Source organism: Aquila chrysaetos, chromosome 3 (genome assembly GCF_900496995.4).
Source record: "Aquila chrysaetos chrysaetos chromosome 3, bAquChr1.4, whole genome shotgun sequence".
NCBI classification, from domain to species: Eukaryota; Metazoa; Chordata; class Aves; order Accipitriformes; family Accipitridae; genus Aquila; species Aquila chrysaetos.
In genome coordinates, this window is record NC_044006.1 from 11,148,786 (window position 1) to 11,168,524 (window position 19,739).

At 44.7% G+C, this 19,739-nt stretch overlaps 1 protein-coding gene and 1 long non-coding RNA gene across 2 annotated transcripts; one reads left to right on the forward strand and one right to left on the reverse strand.

Moving 5' to 3' along the window:
- Positions 1 to 8,099: 8,099 nt before the first annotated feature.
- Positions 8,100 to 13,341, reverse strand: FITM2 (fat storage inducing transmembrane protein 2). Its single transcript, XM_030009183.2, has 2 exons — positions 13,123 to 13,341; positions 8,100 to 10,837 (listed from the first exon to the last, which is right to left on the reverse strand). The coding sequence occupies exons 1-2, from the start codon at positions 13,293 to 13,295 to the stop codon at positions 10,195 to 10,197; spliced, it is 816 nt and encodes a 271-aa protein (XP_029865043.1). The 5' UTR covers positions 13,296 to 13,341; the 3' UTR covers positions 8,100 to 10,194.
- Positions 13,342 to 13,541: 200 nt separating this feature from the next.
- On the forward strand, positions 13,542 to 19,406 carry LOC115339992. Its single transcript, XR_003922882.1, has 2 exons — positions 13,542 to 13,694; positions 14,819 to 19,406. It is a non-coding gene; the product is annotated as an uncharacterized LOC115339992 (long non-coding RNA).
- Positions 19,407 to 19,739: the final 333 nt, after the last annotated feature.

The following is a 19,739-nucleotide window of genomic DNA, read 5'->3' on the forward strand; positions in this document are numbered from 1 at the left end:
CGGCTTCACATTTCTAAATGTGTTCAACATCCTGCAGCAAGGGCAGAGGGATGTGCAGGTGGTTTGTGCTTTTTCTCATGTACTGCCTTGGTATAAAACTCACATGGAAACAATATGTATTCCTCTTCCAAGGCACTCATTTCTGTAAGCGCTCAGCCTGCTAGGATCTCCTCTGGCTGGTTTTCCAAGTGCTCCGGTGATCCCTAGTGAGTCATGCTGCATCTTTAGGCTCAGGAACGTATGCCAAATGTGACTGAAGTAATACGAATTGCGTTTGCCTCCGACTCAAAAATTATATTTATGTATTTGAAACCAGCAGGATTTCCCAGGAGCTTTGGTTCTTGATACAACCTGGCAGCCATGGAATTGTGAATATTTAGCAGGAATTACAAGGGATGAGCACATAGTGATTAGACAGTGCAAAATGCACAAATTCATACTGTGCTTGTCGCAATTGTGTAGGTTGGCCTGACATACTTCTGGAATACAACGACCCGCATAGCTGTGTTATCCGTGTTCCCCCCCAGTGATTAGGGCCACACTTAAAACGGGTGTGCGAGAACCCAAATCCACCACCTGCGCATGCAGACCAGGCACCTGCAGCCAAGGCTGCCAAGTCAAATGTTACAGACACACATTCTCCCAAATACAGTTAGATATTTGCTTCACGGTATCAATGACTTTGGAAGAAAGTTACTTTGCTTCTTTTTGAAGAGGGAGGCAACAGGGTCCCCTGAGGTCATCCCTTTTGCTGAATCTGAAAGGTGTAAGAATATACACAATGACCCATGGTCCATTAGCTGATGCTAAACTCCCCACAAGAACGTACAAAGATACACTGACATGAAACCCTTACCAGGATTTCATACTTTTACCTTTGCCCGTTCTCCTACACGGACATTCCCTGGTGATCTCCAAAAGCTGATGAAATGCACACGCTGGGTGTAGAAAGGAAGGGTAGAAAGGGGGTACAAGGCCAGGAAACCCAGAGAGAACAAGAGCAAATACTCGCACAGTTCCCAGGAGTTCAGCCCGAGAATGAGGCAGAAGGAAGCTTAGCAAGACTGCTGCTGGTTACTTTGCTCCTTGCTTTGTTAAACCAAAGAATAAATTTAAAATCATGGAGCAAATCAGAACTCTAAACGCTGGAGAAAATAGGTGTCTGTTTTGTTTTGGAGCAGACTGTTAAAAATGCAACTATTATAAGGAAGCCAGACAGAGCCAGCAGCTGGAACAAGGCACGGGTCAGTTTGGACCAACACACGAGAGCTGTCTGTCATGTTGCTTTGTGGGCTGCTGGGAAGCCACAGATGCTGTAGTGATGAGTTTTGTATAGGTTTTCAGCTAGAAATATTCACTAACAAGCCTTTGCTTTGGACCAAATTAAAAAAAAAAAAAAAGCAAAAATCAGTGAAGACAGTGCCATTCCCTGCCACTGAGCCTTGTTTCCCTGCTGTGGTAATGAAAAAATACCAGGACTTTGCTCCAGGGAAAAGCAATCTGTGAGAGTGATAAAAGACAATTAGTGTGACAGGCAGAGGCTGGATTGACGTTCAAGACCATGCTGAAATGAACTGGGAGATGAATGTCACCACCCAGATCGATCCAGATTAGAGAGTTACTATAAGCAGCCCTGTGGTGATTATAGGCTGTCATCACAAAAAGTTGCTTTTGTTCTAGCTGATCCGAGCCTAATCAGACGACTTCTGCTCTAGTTGCATTTAAAAGGGGAGACCATCACACTACATGGCCATAAGCCAGGCACTGGCCCAATGTTTGCTGCCCAAGGCACTTTCTGCACACAGAAACATGAAAACAATAACAAAAACCTGTTTTCTCACTCCAGGACTTCACGCTTTCCTCTCAGCAAGCTGTGGGGTAACAGCAGCACCCAAGGGGTAGGGCTGGAAGGTGAGGCACCTCACAGATACTGTTTGGAGCAAAGTCTGCACTGGGACACTTTACAATTTGCCCCTGGGGAATGGCTTGTGCTGTATCTTGCACCAAATACTCCTGTGCACCTGATCCGACCCCCGTTAGGGTCCTTCTTAGGCTTTACCCTACATGTACTTATTTACCCAAGCAAATTTTTATCCTTAAAAACTCTCTGTGTTTTAGAGGCAAATGTGCTTTTAGGTACCTCCGGGCTTTAAAATCTGCACCTGTGCTGAAATGTGGAACTTTTCATTATCAGAGGAAAGAAAATCAGGGGCTGCTTTGTCAAGTCCAAGCCCTCCTGAGCACCTGAGGTGGAGCTTCATGACACTAAGCGAGTTCACAAGGAGCGGTCACTCCCTCCCCCCTCCCAAGCCTCCTGTTTAATAGGCTCCCAATGGTCAGATTTGTAGAACTACAGCTTCTGAAATCTTTTCACTCCTACGGGTTTTGCTCAAAAGACTCAATTACAAAAACTGAAAAGGTACATGTCAGTCTTGCAGCTGACTGGCAGCTTTCTCCTTTGCTTGTCAAGGGATGGAGACGACCTCGCCATGCGGAATAAAGGATTTCAAAATCAAGCTTGCCAGAGGACAGGGAACGCACCACAGAGTCTGTCACAAGTTGCCAAAGAAGTCGAGATCAAGGGCTGCCTAAGAATACCTAGTGACCTTCTCGTGGCCCTCTCAGAAATTAATTGCCAAGTCTTCCTCTGTTTCTGAATAAAAAACCGTCCTTATCACCCAACTGCAATTTCAGTATCCTGGCTAAGGAGGCAAGAGGGATGGTGTAAGAGCTGCTCCTTCAAGCAAGGGGAAACTTACTTTCTTCTGTGAAAATAAATGAAGGACTTCCCCACATGAGAACAGCAAACAGAAAACACTAAAGCTTGTGAAAATATTTAACATCAGGTTGCGTTTGGTGGCATTCACTGCCATCATGAACATTAAAGCCCAGACCACCTGGACTGAATCCACAATGCAGGCAATGACAGCAGCTAAATCTCTCAGGTTCCTGAGAGATATATGGGATTAAAATAATATGGGATAATATGATAATAATATTTTGAGATGGCCAGGGATAATATAAAATATGATAATATGGGATTAAAAACTAAATAACCAAAGAACCAGGAAATAAGGTACAACCCAAGAGCTAAGTACTGTAACTCCACACCTGCAGTTTTCTGTGGCATAGCAGAGAATAAGAGGGTAATTTCACATCTGTTCATGCCATCAGCAAAGCTGCTCTTACTACTTCAGCCTGTAGAAAAGCTACTTCTGCCTTGGTGGGACAGAATAAACTCGCCAGTCCATGTTCAGCAGGCTGTGCCCAAAGAAAATTTCAAACCCACAGGTATGACTGGGAATTAAAACATCTGCATAAGTATGTTGTGAACAGGGACAGATTTCATACCCCTAAAGGATTTCCTAAAGCATGGCCTCAGTGATATTAAATCTAAGGTTTCAGGCAGCAGTGAAAACAGACTGGAACTTGTATTCTCAGACAAAGTGCATTCACGACAAACAAATTTCCTATTTTTTTCCCCCTCATGCTGATTTCCAAATGTGCCCAAATGACATATTTACTATCACTGCCTTTCACTCTCCATTTTACACGCTTTCCTCTGAAGGATTAAACAGAGAGAAAATAGTCTGCTTTAAATGCCTCACAGTGAAAGAAAGAATACCACGTATGCCATAAATAATTTAGATGAACAATTGCTTTGTCAGGACACAGCTGTCTATCACTGCAGCTGCGGCAAAGGCAAGCAGAGGCTGCAGACTGCAGTAACCTGTGTGCTGCAGGCCAAGGCTCTACCTGCAGACGGCAGTTGCCATTGCCAAAGCAGATTATTTCTATTTCCACGTGACTTCGATGCTGAAGAGCATCGATGAGCAAAGTGTCAACCTCCACCCACTCATTGGGAGCTCACAGTAGTTTTGTTTTGGTTTTTTTGTTTGTTCCCCCCCCCCTTCCTTTTTGTCTTTCTCCTCTGCACAATGATCTACTTTCAGCTCTTTTTTTTCTTTACCCCTCTCTACCATCCTACCCCTTTCTTCTCTCCTGGACTCCCCTGGTTTCACTCTCCTGACGCAGACAGCTGGGGATGTGTGACCATTTTCAGAGAGACATTTCTGTTGTCAGGAGCCCATGGGTTGTGAAGCTCTGCATCAGTGGACACAGCACCTCCCATTTCCACCTTCTGAGAAAGAACAGCTAAGAAATGAAGGAGAGACAGTCTTGCTAAAAACCTCTTTAACTAACAGCATAAACCAATGACAACTTAGAAAGCCTTTCTTTAAAAATAACACCGTCCATCCCCCTCCTTTCATTGCCTCCTGTCTCAGCCCTTTCCTACCAGCACATCATCTCTCCTGCGACCTAAATCCTTTTTAGCTCCAAGAGAGTTATCCAAATAAAGCTACTTTGCAATCAGAACAGAGTGTAACCAGGTCTGAGGGTGCTTTATAATGCTGCAGGCACTTCTTCACATAGAACGAAGTAGTCTGCATAGTTAAGTGCTGTTTCGCACATGCTCTTTACATCACAAGGTCATGTCACTCCACTGCAAGCCTCCTGGAACACTCTTCTATTTTTGCCTACCAAAAGCAATTTCTTTCCATTCCATGCCCTTGGAGGCAACCACTACAGAACAGCAATAGGGAGGATTCTTGGCCACAAGCAAAAAAAAAACCCAAAACCCAAAAACCCAAAACAAAAAAAAACTCCCCAGAAAACAAAAATAAAACAAAAAAACCCACCCTGGCATAATTTTTTCTCTTAACTTATAAATCATGACAATCAACAGGAAAAAAAATATTCTTAAAAAACTTAAACCTGTAATACTCCCATTCTTCTAAAAACCAAATCAGTCAGGTCAGGCTATGGCAAAGCTAGAGCAACAGTGCACAGTGCTGGGAAGAGCTGTGGTCTAGAGTGTCACTATACCAAGCACATACTAAATCCATGCTCACTTCCATCATCTGCAAAACACAGAGGGCAGACCCTGAGTGCCATCCAAATCAGCACAATCCTGCTGGGTTTGGGTGCAAACAATTCACCCATTTGGATATAAGGTTAACAGGCTTTGAGGGCTTAGTATAATCTTTATTTTCAATTAATTTTGCATGGATTTCTCTATCACAGTCAACTACTTTGAGCCACAACCTATTTAGCTGAATTTTCTCCAGCAATGAGTCATGATGTTAAGCCTGTCACCAACACAGACACACTGCGGGTAACCTCTTGGCACTGCTCTTCTCCCCAGTCCCCACGAGATGGGGAAGGCTCCGCAGAACAGAGGCAGCACGGGATTCAGGGAAGACATTTCAGAAGTGAGATGACATTTACATTGAGGATATGCCTATTTATTGCTCTGATATCAACCATGTTTCCCACAGATTAAATGCATTAAATTACATGACTGAAGGAATACACGACCTAAAACTGCAAAACAAACCCAGACTGGACATGGAAAAAGGCTTCAGAGATGCGAGACAAAAAATAATCATAATTTGTATTTACTTTTGTTCCATGCTTTCCTTTCTTCAGCCTTACACCACTGGGGATATACACAGTACAACCGCAGATCTCCTACCATTGGATACCTTGTCAGGAAAAGCGCGATTGAGAAAGGGCATTTTTCCGAGTACTGCTTTCCCTTGATATTCAACTCTCCTGAAAGGCTGGTAAAGCTCTTCACTGACTGCTTATTTTCTGTGCCATACTATAGTTCCAAAGCTTTACAGAGAAGTTATTCAGTTTGTTACAAGGCACATGACATTGCCTGTGTTTTGGGATGGACAGAGGGTAGTTTAAAAAGAAATAATCCTTCAGACTAAGTATTACTACACAATTGCCTGAAATTTCAGGGACTGCACTCAATCCCAAGTAATTTCCATTTCTGCTTTTCTAGCTTGTAACCTCTGTGTTCTCATTGTATACTTTAAGTACTAAGGTACCCTTCCCACATTCAAATTTATTAATAATTTCCTACTGAACACCTGGGTGAAACTACTCATTACAGAAATGCAGTGCATGCTCCCCAAGAAAAGGACAAACCTAACTCTACTAACTCACCAAGCACCCCGTCACATTACCTCCTCTTCCCTTCCCTGAGTTCAAGCACATCAGGTATAGTTCTGCTTCAATAAATTAAGCATGTGCTTTTTTCCAGGTAAACACAATTACAGTGACAGACCAACTCCTTTTAACAATGGTTAATTATGACTTCAGAGTCACAACAGCCTTTTTTGCTAGTATTAATTACTTTCATCTTAAGCTTTGGCAAAATACTTAAAAGAAGGGAAGGCAAAATATATAGAGAGAAAGCACACATCTAGCAGAGGTAAAGAGCATTTATTACTAATCTGCACTCCAGGAGGTGAAATGAAGCTATGAAAAGAAATAATCCCAGGAAACAGGTTTCTGAGTGAACAGAGATAAACACAGGCTGATCAAAGGCAAAGAGCTGGAAAAGGCTGATTGCAGAGAAGCCGCAGGGATCTACTTTAAGCTACAGTGGAAAAAAACAGGTATTATTTCACTAAGAAAAGTGACCATAGACTTGTGTTCACAACTAAAGCCTGATTTTCCAAAACATTTCATATATCACAGCAGCCCCTACAGTTTTTTTCCATTCAAGTGCACCACAGGGCATAACTGGGTGTTTCTCACTTTGTCATTAATTGCCATGCATCAAAACAGAAAACAGGATTCTTTTTTTACAGCCACTAGGCAATCTAAGTTTGGTACCCACAAATAAATTGGCAAACCAAGAATACCATTTAGCACCAGTGAAGCATTCATGGAACAAGCTTGCTTTGAACAAAGACTCTGAGGAAGAATCAAACCCCTGTTTCAGACATGTTTAAAGTCTGAACAGTTCAGACGGCTCTTACGAAAGATCTAAACTTTCCCGTTTGCCTGATCTTGCCTCCAGTGACGCAAACATTTGAAAGAGTCCCAGGTAAGTGAAGAGCAAAATTAATCCTAATCCAGTTAATCTTCCCACTGTGTTCTAGCTGTGACTCCCTTCCTTGCTGGCCCCAGCGGAGGAAAATGTTTAAGGCACCAAGACCACGACCTGCCTCAGCCACATCAGTCAGGCCAAATGCTGCTTCTGTGAAAGTACTGTGATACAGAGCCCATGAAATAGGCTAGACAAACACAGACAATGAAAAATGAACAAACATATGTTGAAATAAATAATATGCTAGTAAGATGTTGGAGACAAAAATTCCCTAGATAATTCTACAGACACAGAAAGACAGCTCTGCAGGAACAAGAGGAATACTTAAATGCAGAAAAGAAACACCCCCCCCCCCCCCAAGTGTTTCTCGCAATTATAGTTGCCATCTTTTGGAATTCACTACAAAATATGAAAATTTATCTTTAAAATATTACACTTTTAAAATAAACCTTGAAACAAATTAATAATACCTGTTGACAGCTGATTTGTGCCTTTGTCACTGGACATCAAATCCAGCTACTCACAGCACTGCTTCTCTTTGGCTGCAAACCTGTCACAGAAAGGCCGCATTTTTATTTTAATGATAAAAATGTATTTGGGAGAGGGAAGGAAGTCAGATAAAGGTGATGGCAAATAAGCCAACAGAAAATTTGCAACCTTCAGTTTCCAGTTAGAGTGCAAGGAAGCAAAGACTTGCTCTGAAATAGAGTCAAAAAGCGCGAAGAAAAGGTCTGGAGCACAAGTGAACCTTCTAAGCCAACAGCTGGCACGTGATCTCTGAGTACTGAGAAAGACATGTACAGCAAGATTTCCAAACTCATAAGCAGTATTACAGCCCACGGGAATTCTCCCATACATTTCAATGGATTAGGCTTTCCCTTTGCTACAATAAGCAACTGCCCATGTCTACAAAATGAACTGCCTGGTGCAACAGGCACACATTAGGGAACTTGCTTTTGTCACGCATGGGTTTTTTTGGTTTTGTTTTGTTTCTTTTTATACCCTGTACTTTTGAGAACCTGTGCCATATTAACTCATTCAAATATTGCAGAATTATCAATGTCAGTTTGATCATGCATCTCAGTAGTCAAAAAAATACCTGGAGGCTGGATCATCCAGGGAAGTGAAGAGCAGCAGCAGCATCTTTACAGACATCAGAAACAGATTCTCAAAGACACAAACACTGATAAAGTTTTCAAGTGTTTTTCTTTCATTGTTTAAATAAAAGTTTTGAGAATAACCATATCCCACATTATTTCCATAATAAAAAGTTTGTAAGACACTGGTTAGAAATAGACAGAAATATCCATATAGTGATTGCACAAAACATTTGTGAAACTGAACATAATTTCAGCAAGTCAGTTGGTTTAAATAAATAGCATTTCCTGTTCAAGGCCTTGTCTATACAGCAAAGTTACATAAAGATAACCTAAACCAGAAACTTAAATTTAATGAAATTAATCAGAAAACCTTCTGGGTATATAATCCTTTTTCACGGTGAAAGTGGCTTGTGGTCTAGCTTAGCTCTATTGGGAGCAGGCTTACATTACATCAAAAGAATGTCTGCAAATGAATTTGCATTGTTTAAACAAATTTAGTTAAACCCAATATGAGTTAATCAGAGCAAATTTTCCAAAGAGTCAGCTCAAAAGGCAATTTAATGCAAAACCAAAAGGAGGAGCCTGACAGAAAATACACCACCTCCTGAAACAGCTTCTTTCCGAGAGGTGATTTGTACTTTCTAAGGACACACAACAACTCCCACTTGCCGCTGAATTCAGTGGAAATTCAGGTGAAGCCAGCTCTCCTCAGAGGCAGATGACAAGTGTGGAATTAACACTGCTGTATTTATTGCAAATGCTACCGCTCTCTTGCTGGAAGAGAGCTGTTGAGATGGCAAAAAGAAATGTGCCAAGATTAGACTACGGTGCATCATACCCTATATTCAGCAAAATAATCACCTTGGAGTCAAACGCTACAGACCAAGCCCGCTCACAGATTAACAGACACTACCTACAGCCTTGCCCACAGACCTTTTTGGCTGTCTCACTCGTCACTACAACTGTCAAACAAATTTTGTGCAATTGCGTCATGAATAAGCCTTTATGAAATAATAAAAAGCTTTTCAAGATAAAGACTATGCTAAATAGCTGATTGATATGATGAGTATACCCATCCCACCTTATACCTATTCATTATATAATAGTAGTGTTTTATTCAGTAGTGGGTTTCCAGCCACATCAAAAGTGGCCGCAGCTTTATGTGCAATCAAAATTAAGTAGCTTATTGATATTGCTGGATAAGCCAGAATAAATATTGCTTCAAGCACACTCCTTTGCAGCTCTTAGGATAAACAATGTGTTTCATTCATTACCAAGCAGATTATTTGGGAAATAGCGGGTTAAGATAACCTGTTCATAACACCAGAATTTCACTGTTGTTCTAGAAGAAACATACCACAAAGTACTCATTGTTGCAAAGTGTGCAATTCGTAAGATTTAAATTAAAACCCCAATATTAGACTTTTTAGCAAAATTGGAAGGAGTTTGTTTTTTTTCTGTCAAGAATAAAATGACAAAGTATTATTACAATTACTTTGCCTAAGGAGAAAGTTAAGGCTTGTTTTTCAAGAGTTTCCTTTTCAAAGGCAGACAGGAATTAAACTCAGTCTGCTTAAGACATTACATCTCAGATTTACTCTCTGTTGCAGAAGGTGCAGACAGCTAAGAAGCATTTGTGGCAAGTTAGTGTACTTAATGCTTCATGTGATGTTCTAGTTTCACAACAGAGCTATATACTGCTTTAATGAGTATTGATATTTTCGCAACACTTAGCAGCACTGTCATTATTAGAGCTTTCCCGTAAGGCAATACGAGTATTTAAAAAAAAAGAAGTATCAGGTTTGGATCATCCATGACATTTTGACATAAATTAAAAAGAAAGAGGGATAATAAATTTGAGATCAGTCAAGCTCTTAAAGAGCAAAGGCCTCTGTCAGCCTTGGATCTGCTCCTCCCTTTATTAGTAAGAGAACAGATACAACTTCTGATTTCTTTGCCAAGAATGCCAGTCAGCAGCTCCTAAACAAGAGCAGACCTCTTCCAATACCAATTTTTTTTTTTCTCCCAAGGAAGAAGCTCATTACCACCTGCCAGCCATCGGCTAGTACAGATTTGGTTTCCTCCAGCCCATCACCTTGTTCCTTACACTGGAAATACAGCAACTGTTCCTACATTCAACTACTCCAGTACTGAAATCAATTTCCAAAAATTTTAATACTTATTTTATCTGCTATAACTGTATTTCTTTGAAGTCAAAGGTATATTTGGAAGAGGTAGTCCAGGAGAAAAGGGTTTCAAGTACCAAAATCTGTAGGTCCCGTACCAAGCTGACAGGCCTATCAGCACACCGAGAAGCTTTTGACTGAAGTCATGGAAATACACGGCAGTACAGAGAAACATGAACACCCAGATCACTGTGAGAAAACACAAGGAAAGAAACAGGATGTTGATCACAACATGCAGATTAGAGTTCTGGTCTATGGACAAGCCTTCCAGCACAGCCACCTCCTCCATGATCATCAGAGCACAGTACGAGAGCAGAAAACAGTGCCCCGAGATATCAAAACCATTCCAGATCCCGTTGTCCTGGTGGCACTCCTGCTTGGTGGCATACAGCTGGCGAGGCTCGCTGAGTTTACCCGAGGTAGAGCACGTGCCAGTGAGATTCTCGATATACATGAAGAATCTGGTGCAGATGTACCAGATGGCAGTGCCCACTAGCAGTGCACTGAGACGCCGCAGCACCATCAAAATGCTCTTCGTGGGACCATAGAGGAACTTGCTTTTGGCAAACTGGTAGGTGGTGACTGCGATGAAGGGTAGCAGAAGCCAGAACGTCCATGCCCAAGCCACCTTCACAAAATATCTGCCAGAGAAAAGCCAAAAGAGAAACATGCATGTGTGAAACTTCAAAGAAGCTGGGGTAAGTGGTGGTGCTTGAAGAAGTCGGTTTTCAAAGTCAGTCTTCAGAACCATCTAAATTAGACACTTGTGCCCTCCCCTCAAAGTAAAGCATAGCTAAAATCTTAACCTTCTCCCCACTGTTTCTCTCAGGCCCAAGGCCTGAATATTTCCTCAATCAGGTACTTCAGCTGTTTCCCAGGCAGCATTCCCTCAGACCTAGAGCCCTCGTTCAGACTTGCAGCAGACTTGCAGTTCAGTTTTGCAATCACTTTCACCCTACAAACCCGCTCCACTCTGTCCTACTCCAAATGCAGCTGCCAAGAACATATTTTTAGCTTGTCACCCTGAGCACAGTAATGTTTCCTCTGATTCTCTTCTTCCACCTCAATTATCTTTGCTTTCAAAGCCCTTCACAACCTCAACCTCTTAATATGGAATAAGATAGCCGAAAGGGCTGACTCTTTTCCTTCATCAGCCCATGCGGCTTCTTCTCCATCACCACCTTATAAAATAAATGAAGCAGCACAACATGTTTGTTCCTTTGCTTTCACTCCAGTCGATGAGAACTTTCCTTTGGCAGACACAAAACCTTCCACCTCTAAATTCACTCTCTGCCTTGAAAATTTTTGCTACGATGCCTGTAAAATCTTGAAAACCAGCTGATGATGTGCTGATATCCTGTTTAGCAGGAGACAGTATTGCATAACTAGTCCTCTTTTCAAATCTTAAAGTGGAGCACGTGCAAGTGAATTCACTAATTAGTTAAGACAACCATAGTCTACGATCATTGTTCTCCCATTAGCACCTTCCAATGCAGCTTGCTTCCTATCAGTTGGTGGGAGAAGGGAACTGTGCAGCCCCTTCATTACCCACATCCCAGTCTGAAAAACAGAGACAGCAGAATTCTGGTCTGTGGCTGAGCTATAGCTAGGCACACAGAATCATCATTTAATCATCACCTCAGCATCGAAGACAAGAACAAGTAGTGAAGATCCTGAACTCTATTCCTAAGACCCTAACAAAAACTGTCAGGGCCTTGCCCAGGATTTTGAGGAGTACCTCCTTTATGCTTAATTTTACAGTAGAAGTGGCATCGGTGTGGCAACTACAGGTGCTACCATGGAATAGTAATTGAAAACAAAATCCTCATTTTACTGGGAGAGTTAAAAGCAAAAAAGTCTGCTAACATAATTGCTGCCGGCAAACCAGCAGGCAAGTAATTTGTGGGGAAAAAAATTGCTTCAGAAACTGTCGGTACAGATAACCTTCCTCTATTTAAGAAGGGAGAATTGAACTGTAGTATGTTTTTACTGTAAGATCAATTTCACTCTCCAAGTGTTCCTGCCAGTCCTTTTCAATCACACTAAAAGCAGCTCCTCTCCCACATGTCACCAAATGACAAATTGGAATCAATATAAAGTACAAAATTCCCCAAGTCACGGGGGAAAACGGCAATTTTAGCTTTACTTTCTGATCTGCAGCAGGTGAAGCGCACGTGCACTGGCCCAGCTCATCGCCTTCCTTGTGCCCTTCAAAACGTTCAAGCGCAGTTTTGAAGAATGACTAAGCCAGCTAAATCATTGCCTAAGTACCAGAAAAGGGTGGCAGTAACTGTGCTTTTACGAAAGACGCTAAAAGACTCATTTCCTTCACCTTGCTTTTAGATCGGTTCAGTACCATCAGTTTACTCAAATACGAGGAACCATCCGGGAGCTGAAGAAGGAAAAAACCTCCTCCTTTTCCTCTTCCAATAAAAACCGAGCAAGAAGCTCCGGCTGTTCTCAAATCGCGCAGTCCTGCGGACTGCAGCAGGCGTTAGGACCAGGAAACCCCCCGAAGCCGCCGTTCCCACCCCCAGCAGCCCGGCCCGGGGCTCGCCACCGCCGCCTCACGCACCCGCCGCCTCTCCCACAGCCGCTGCCGCCGGGGCCGGCCCGGCTCACACACACGGCTTGCCGCAAAGCCACCCTCGGCCGAGCTCCGGGGCCTGCCCGCCCGCCCCATCCGACCCCTCCGGCCCCACATCGGGAGCGGGCGGGTGCCCCCGGCCCCCCCGCTCCCCCTCCCCGGCCCCCGGGGCAGCCTCCTCCGCCCCAGCAGAAGACAGGGGGCCAGATCGGCGCGGCGCAGCCCCCACCCGCTCCCGCTCAGCCCGGGCACCCCCAGCCCTGCGGGACCCCCGCCCGCCCCACCGGGCCCGCCTTCCCTCTAGCTCCCCGCCCCTCCCTCCCCCCCGGCTCTCCTCACACGTTGAGCGGGTTGCGCTTGTTCTGCATGGGCGTCTCGGGCACCAGGTCGCCGTCCTTGAGGGCGGACCCGAGGAGGACGATGGCGAGCAGCAGCCAGGGCAGCCGGCCCCGCACCCGCCCGGCGACCAGCCCGGCCCGCAGCCGGCGGCCGCACCGCTCCAGCCGCTCCATCGCGCCCCGCCGCCGCCGAGCCCCCACCCGCTCGGCCGCCGTACCCCGCGTCACAGCGCCGGCCCCGCCCTCCGCCCCACCGCTCGGGCGCCCCCTCGCGGCGCCCGCCAGGCCGGGACGCGGGGAAGGGTGGCGGGGGCGCCGTGCGCATGCGCATTGCGGCGCGGCGTCTGCCGGCGTGCGGGAGGGCGCCCCCTGCAGGGCGCTGGGCGGGTGCCCGTGCCGGGGGGCGGCCCGTGCCGGTGCGGGAGCCGTAGGGGAGCCGTGGGCGCTGCCCCGCGGGGGGCCCTCGCCGCGGGTCTGTGTCAGAGGACGTGGGCTCGGAAACCTCCGTGGCCCACTCCCACCTGTCAGAACGAGAACGGAGGTTGCGCTTTGCACCCATCACCGGAGGGGCAGGTAGGTCGCTTCCCTGATGGTGGCCGGAACATCGGCAGAGAGGCCACGGGGCTCGTGGGCTATAGTAGCTATACCACGGAGTCATGGAACCCTTTAGGCCGGGAAAGACCTTTAAGATCGCCAAGTCCACCACTAAACCGTGTCCCCACGTGCCACATCTGCACGTCTTTTAAATCCCCCCGGGGATGGTTCACCTGCGCTGAACAAACCACTTCCCTGGGCAGCCTGCTCCAACGCTCCACAGCCCTTTCGGTGAAGACATTTTTCCTCATATCCAACCTAAACCCCGCCGGTGCAACTTGAGGCTGTTTCCTCTCATCCTATAAAGAGCATCCGCTACTTCTAGAGTAAGGTGGCAGCTCCTCTGAAAGAGAGTGTCATACCATAATATTCAAGAGAAAATTTGAGAATTTCCTCACTCGGTAGAATTTTTTTATCTTTTTCCTGGGGCTTAACAGAGAGGGAGGAAGTATTTCTGGGGCTCTTAAGGCTCCCGTGCCTTTTCACCGTCCATGTTTATAGCTGAAAGTGGTGTTCAAACACTGGCCGTCACTGTGGTATTTGAGACCTATTTCATCTATTGAACTGCTGCCGCTGTCATATCAACTTAGTTTTTAAAAAAAATTTAAAAAGCATCAGCAAGCAGAGAAACGGCTAAATGAACAAAGAGCCTTTATTCATCCCAATGGCCTCAGTAAGAAAAACGTGGGGGGGGGGGGGGGGGAGCAGACCCTATCTGAGACAGGATGGGAAAGTATTTCTTGCCAGAGTGCCTTTCAAAGCCAGTTTGTAGTCATCGTCAGCAAATCTATGACAACATCTGGGCTGAGACAGCAGAAGGATACATCAAAGCAGCCCCAGTAGATATGGAGAGTTTCAGCTAAGGAGGTTATCCAGGGTAAATGGCATTTGGCAATTTATTAGATGTTGTTTTTAATAAGACTACCATGGCCATGTCTAGCACTTCCAGCCACAGCATTGTACCTCCGAATTAGAAAACACAGACAGCTGCGTTCACTCAAACGAGTGAGGATAAGAGGGGCTGGGAGCAGGTTTTGCAGAGTCCGGCATTGTCTTCCTAAATCCCCCTCTGCCTTTGAAACCTTGCCTCCTTTGCTTCCCAGGTTTGGGTCTCTGATCTCCAGACTGTTTGCAATGCCTGCGAGCTGGAGGTGGTGAGCTGCTCAGCTGGTTGCTAATGAAGCATGCTGTGGAGCCTACCACACCGCAGGAGGATTTCATAAGCTTGGCACCTGTTCCAGATGAATGGAGTTGATGGCATGGGCTGGAAATGTGTCTATCTTCAGCCCAGCTTGAAATGTCTGAGGATTATCTCTGTAAATTGTGGATTCTCACAAGTGCAGTGAGCAAAGCTCTGCTGGGTCCAGGTGTCCTGCAGATTTAGAGTAAATCTCTACTTTCGGGCCATGTATTTGCTGCCATGTACACCAGCCAAGGCCAATAGCCCTTCTGAGGAGCCGATCACCATTCCCCTGTAAAGAATCAGTGAAGCAGAATTTAGGTCTTTTAAAACTCCAGAAAAAGCTTTTATTCATAAACAAGGAACAAGGTTTGTTCTAGGGAGATTGCAGAACATTCCCAAAGAGCTCTCACAGACATCTGGTCAAGCTGCAACAGGTATAAACCATACTAAACTGAATTAATTTGTCAGGTATAGCAGATATGGCTGTCCTTCCCTTTCTTTGTATCTTTTTCCTTAACCTCACCAAATGATTGCCTGATTCAAGCTGAAATCTTCCAGACTGTTTGATTTAAAAAATTGTGGTTTGGGGTTTTTTTTTCTGGTTTAATTTGAACCAAGGCCCCAACAAATTGTTTCTCTTTTATGCAGAAATCACATTTTGCCTTTAAAGTATGCAGGGATAGATTCATTAGGGAATCAGTGTAGAACCACTTTCAGAGCTGAAGAGTGGTTGATGAGCCTTGTCCGTGCAGGCCCAGTCACCCAGAGCTTGGGGCACTTATTTGGGCAGGAAATGCGGAGATTCCAGCCACATGAGCAGAGGTTTGAAGTAAGATCCAACATGCCTGGGAAGATCATCCTTACTCCTGAGCTGTGGCAGGTTTGGGGGAAATCTTTCCTGGCCATATAGTTTCATGTTGTATCAGGTACTTCAGATACTTCACTATTCATTGGAGCAAGAACAATGACAATAATGTTAATTATTTTAAATAATTTAGTTGCTTAGAAAATGAATTTATCTTATTCCAATGATTCTGTTAATCATCTGTTAAACTCTGATTGCATAGAAGTCTCTCTTGCTGATGTGAGACTATGGTATGGATACCTTCTGCAGAACTGAGGATCATCACTGGGAAACAAAGTCACCCCAGTCTCAGTGTACAGTCAGTGGAGAGACAACCTTAGAACCCTTGCCAGGAGCCTAGGGCAACTGTACACCTAATTTGGGTTTTTAAAATTAGCTGTGGAGAAATTCAGACCTTCGTGCAAGACAGTGGCATTCTGCTCAGGCTCATGGTGCTGCAATGTGGTCTGCTGTCACTTCGATGCTGACAAAATGATGCTGTATCCAAACATGCTGCAGTAGTGTCACAGCCTCACATGTAAGTATCATGAGACCCCTGCTCACAAGTTCTTCCTGCTAAACACACTGAAAAATGTTGCATGCTAGAAGAAGGCAGGTTCATTACTGAAAAGTTTATTGCACCTTAAAGCCATTCGCAGGATGAGTTACTGGAGTTTAATTCTTCGGCCCTTTGACGAAGCCCTGCAGGACCTTCAGCTGTCGTGAGTTCCCCAGCCAGGGAGCTTCCTGAGACTGAAAAATAAACTGGCAAAGGTTTGGAGGTTTGCTATGGAGCAGGACCAAGAAGTTTGAACTGAAATCTCAGCTCAAACAGTCAAACTAAGCCTCTTGACTGTGCTAAATAGGAATCTTTTTTTTTTTTTTTTTTTTTTTTTGTGAGATTTCTGGGTCCACTGCAGTCTGTTGCAACCAAGGAAGGATGCCTGGAGGAGGAGAGAGAAGCTACCCAAATTTTTTTACAAAACACAGGTAATGGTTCTTTTCTGACTCGAGTTTGGGCCAAGGTGGGTTCTCGCAGGCCAGTTGACACCACAGGGAAGGTGTGCTCCAGGGGCACCGGGGAGAGATGGTGGGTGCCCATCCGAGCACGCTGCCCAGTGGGACCAGCAAAGCCACAAGCCTGTGTCCATACCCTTGGTGGGGCCAAGTTACCCCACTAGTAATGGCCCATTCAAACCTGGGAGACCTCCTCTCCTCCCAGCTTGTCCTCCTGCCTCACAGCGATTCCCACACCCCGCTAGCATCTGCTTACCCATCCTTTCCTGCCCAGGGGGGCCCTCGCCAGCCCCCCAGCCTTTCCCTTTGAAAGCCAGGTGCTCATGGTGGCCGTGCCGCTCATTCTTGCCGAGCCTCCCCTGCTCTTTGTTTTCGTTGGTGAACGCTGCTCACATCTCCATGATTGATTGTGTTTGAGTTTGATTGTGGAGTGTCCTGGGATGTTTGCATGAGAGGTGCTACATAAGCATAATTTGTGCTGTATTTTCTTTGCCTAATAGGAGCTTAAGCTTGGAGTTTAAGATAGTTTTGGCCCTTTGCTGAGACACTGTCCGTCAGCCTCAGCGCTTTGAGCTTTGCAGCCTTCTCTATTCACTGTCAGCTTGAAAAAAAAATTGTGCTTCATTCCCTTGTGTCAGTGATGCCTTTGAAATGCAGCCTGGGGCAGAGGCGTAGCAGCCTTCCCCTCACACTGGCCTAGATCTTTGCTGCCTGTCTCTGATGGGGAGGGATGCTCTTCCTATGAGTCCTGGTCTTGTCATCGGGCTGGGCCAGAACCAAGGTTAAGTCTCGCTCCTGTGAGTGGATGCTGCGTTATTTACAGCAGAGATGCTGAGTTGAGAGACAGAAGGGAGACGATGGTATCTCACCACCTGTGTGGCTGCCCAAACAAATGGGAAAGGTCTTTCCCAGTCCTGAAACCCCAAGAATTTTGGAAAAAGGTGTGGAAATTAACCTGAGGGAATTTGTACAGACTGAACCATTGCTGGACCCAGCCTGAAAACCTCTGCAGGTCACACATTTCCCCTCCAGCTCTCCTCAAATGAATAGGAAGGGTATGATCTGAGCTGCAGGGAATTTTCAGCATATTTGGTGGTTATATCCAAAGATCAAAATATTTTGGGATGGGGGCAAAGCATAAGAAAGAACCAATTCAGTTCTCAGCAGCGCAAACCTTATTAATGCTACAAATTAATACCTACTGCTACAAAATATTTACATTTCTTGTTCCACACAGCCAGATTGCAGCAGAGCAGACTAATGATGGGTTTTGATTTACAGCATAGAACGATCTTGTGATGAGCATGGACTCTGAGGAGCTGGGTTTCATTTGTGGGCCATAGGCAAGTCCCTTAACTTTTCTCTGTATCCCCATACCCTGAGCAAGATACTGGAGAGGTTCTGTTCTCCTCCTTGCTAAATTTCTTTCAGAGATAATTGTGAGGATGCAGAGGGATACGATAATGGTCTGAGGAGCTTAAAAATAACCAGAGTTCAAAGAGGTAAAATAGTTCCTCTTCCTACAATACAAATTAAACAGCCTATTAGCAGATGAAGTGGGGATGAGATTACACATGAAAAAAAATATAATTCATGTGATTAAGTGTACATGCGCTTGGGCATAAAATGGTCTTAATTAGTCATGTTTATCTATAATTACCTGACTTCCCTGAGCAGCTGTGGTGGCTGTGTGTGCAGTTCCTCACTGCAACATTCCCCTTTTTGCGCACAGCATATAATTCATGCTTTCTGTGTTTGCCAGAGAAAATCCTCACCCCCCAACACGTGCATATTTGAATTAATTTGATTCTTGCTGTGTTGTCTTTCAGGCATAGCTGCTGGGTAGGTTTTTCCCTGCAGGCTGAGTGGGCAGTGCTCTCCGAGCAGCACGGTTACTGGGAAGGAACTCCTGCCCAGTCCGATTAACCTTTGTTGGCCATGTACTAAAAGCGTTATTTGTTGTTTCCATTTATTCCCTTTCTATAATGATTATCAATCATAGATTAAACATCATGCAAAACTCTCAGTGATGATTTCCACGAAACCCATTGCTGGGTGGCCCTTGAGTTACTGTACCAAAACATATCAATTTTTTTTTTTTTAGACGAAGAAACTACTGTTTATTGGAACTGATCAAATATGGGAAGGAAATGGTCTGTGCTTATTAATTCAAATTCAGAAATATGAACCTTTCAAACTTTACTGGTACATTTTTAGCTCATATGTTTGCAGGAGAGAATCAGAGTCGTATATATTCAGGTGTAAAATTTGGAAGTGACTTTGTGTTGATTAGCTGCAGGGACCACAGTTAATAGTCCTGGTTTCTTGACTGGGTAACTGGTACAGCCAGTCACATAACATGAGCTGTGGCTATTTCGGTCAAATATATAATTACAAATATTAAGTGTAAAACTAGAAAATATACATACATAATATTTAATCTGTGCTTTAATGGCTTGGTTAATTATGTAAGTGTTGGCTGGAGATGTGATTTGAATTTGTCCTGACTATTGACCATTGAAATGCTCTGTAGATAGAAAATAATAGTTACAAAAGATGTTCAAAGTGTATGCTGAATAGCCAATGCACTCAAGATTGTCACAGTCTTAATCTGTATGTTTAATATAACAAATTATTTTTTTGCAAATCATTTGTTCAGTTTTTTACCTATGTATTTCCTCTGTTCAGCGAGCTCAACATCTCCCCCTCGCCTTGCCATGCTCTTTCACCACAGGGCTGCCCCACATCTCAGCCTTCAGCAGAAGAAACAAGGATGCCCTAGGCCATGGAGTTTATTGGGGTGGTCATCAACCACAGGTGGCATCTGAAAGACAAGACGGGCAGAAAAACAGCGAGGTGAGAGGACATGTCAGTGTGAAGTGTGCTAAGGAATGCCCAGGTCAGCCATCCCCAGGGTTAGGGCAGCAAAGAAATTAATTTGCCTCAAGGAGAAGTCCAGAGCTGTAGTGGTGCCTGGGCT

Excerpts from the sequence above, each read along its gene's own strand:
- FITM2 (XM_030009183.2), bottom strand. The coding sequence starts at position 13,295 with ATGGAGCGGCTGGAGCGGTGCGGCCGCCGGCTGCGGGCCGGGCTGGTC. Across the intron at positions 10,838-13,122 it reads AAGCGCAACCCGCTCAACGT|ATATTTTGTGAAGGTGGCTT; the intron begins GTGAGGAGAGCC and ends TTTCTCTGGCAG.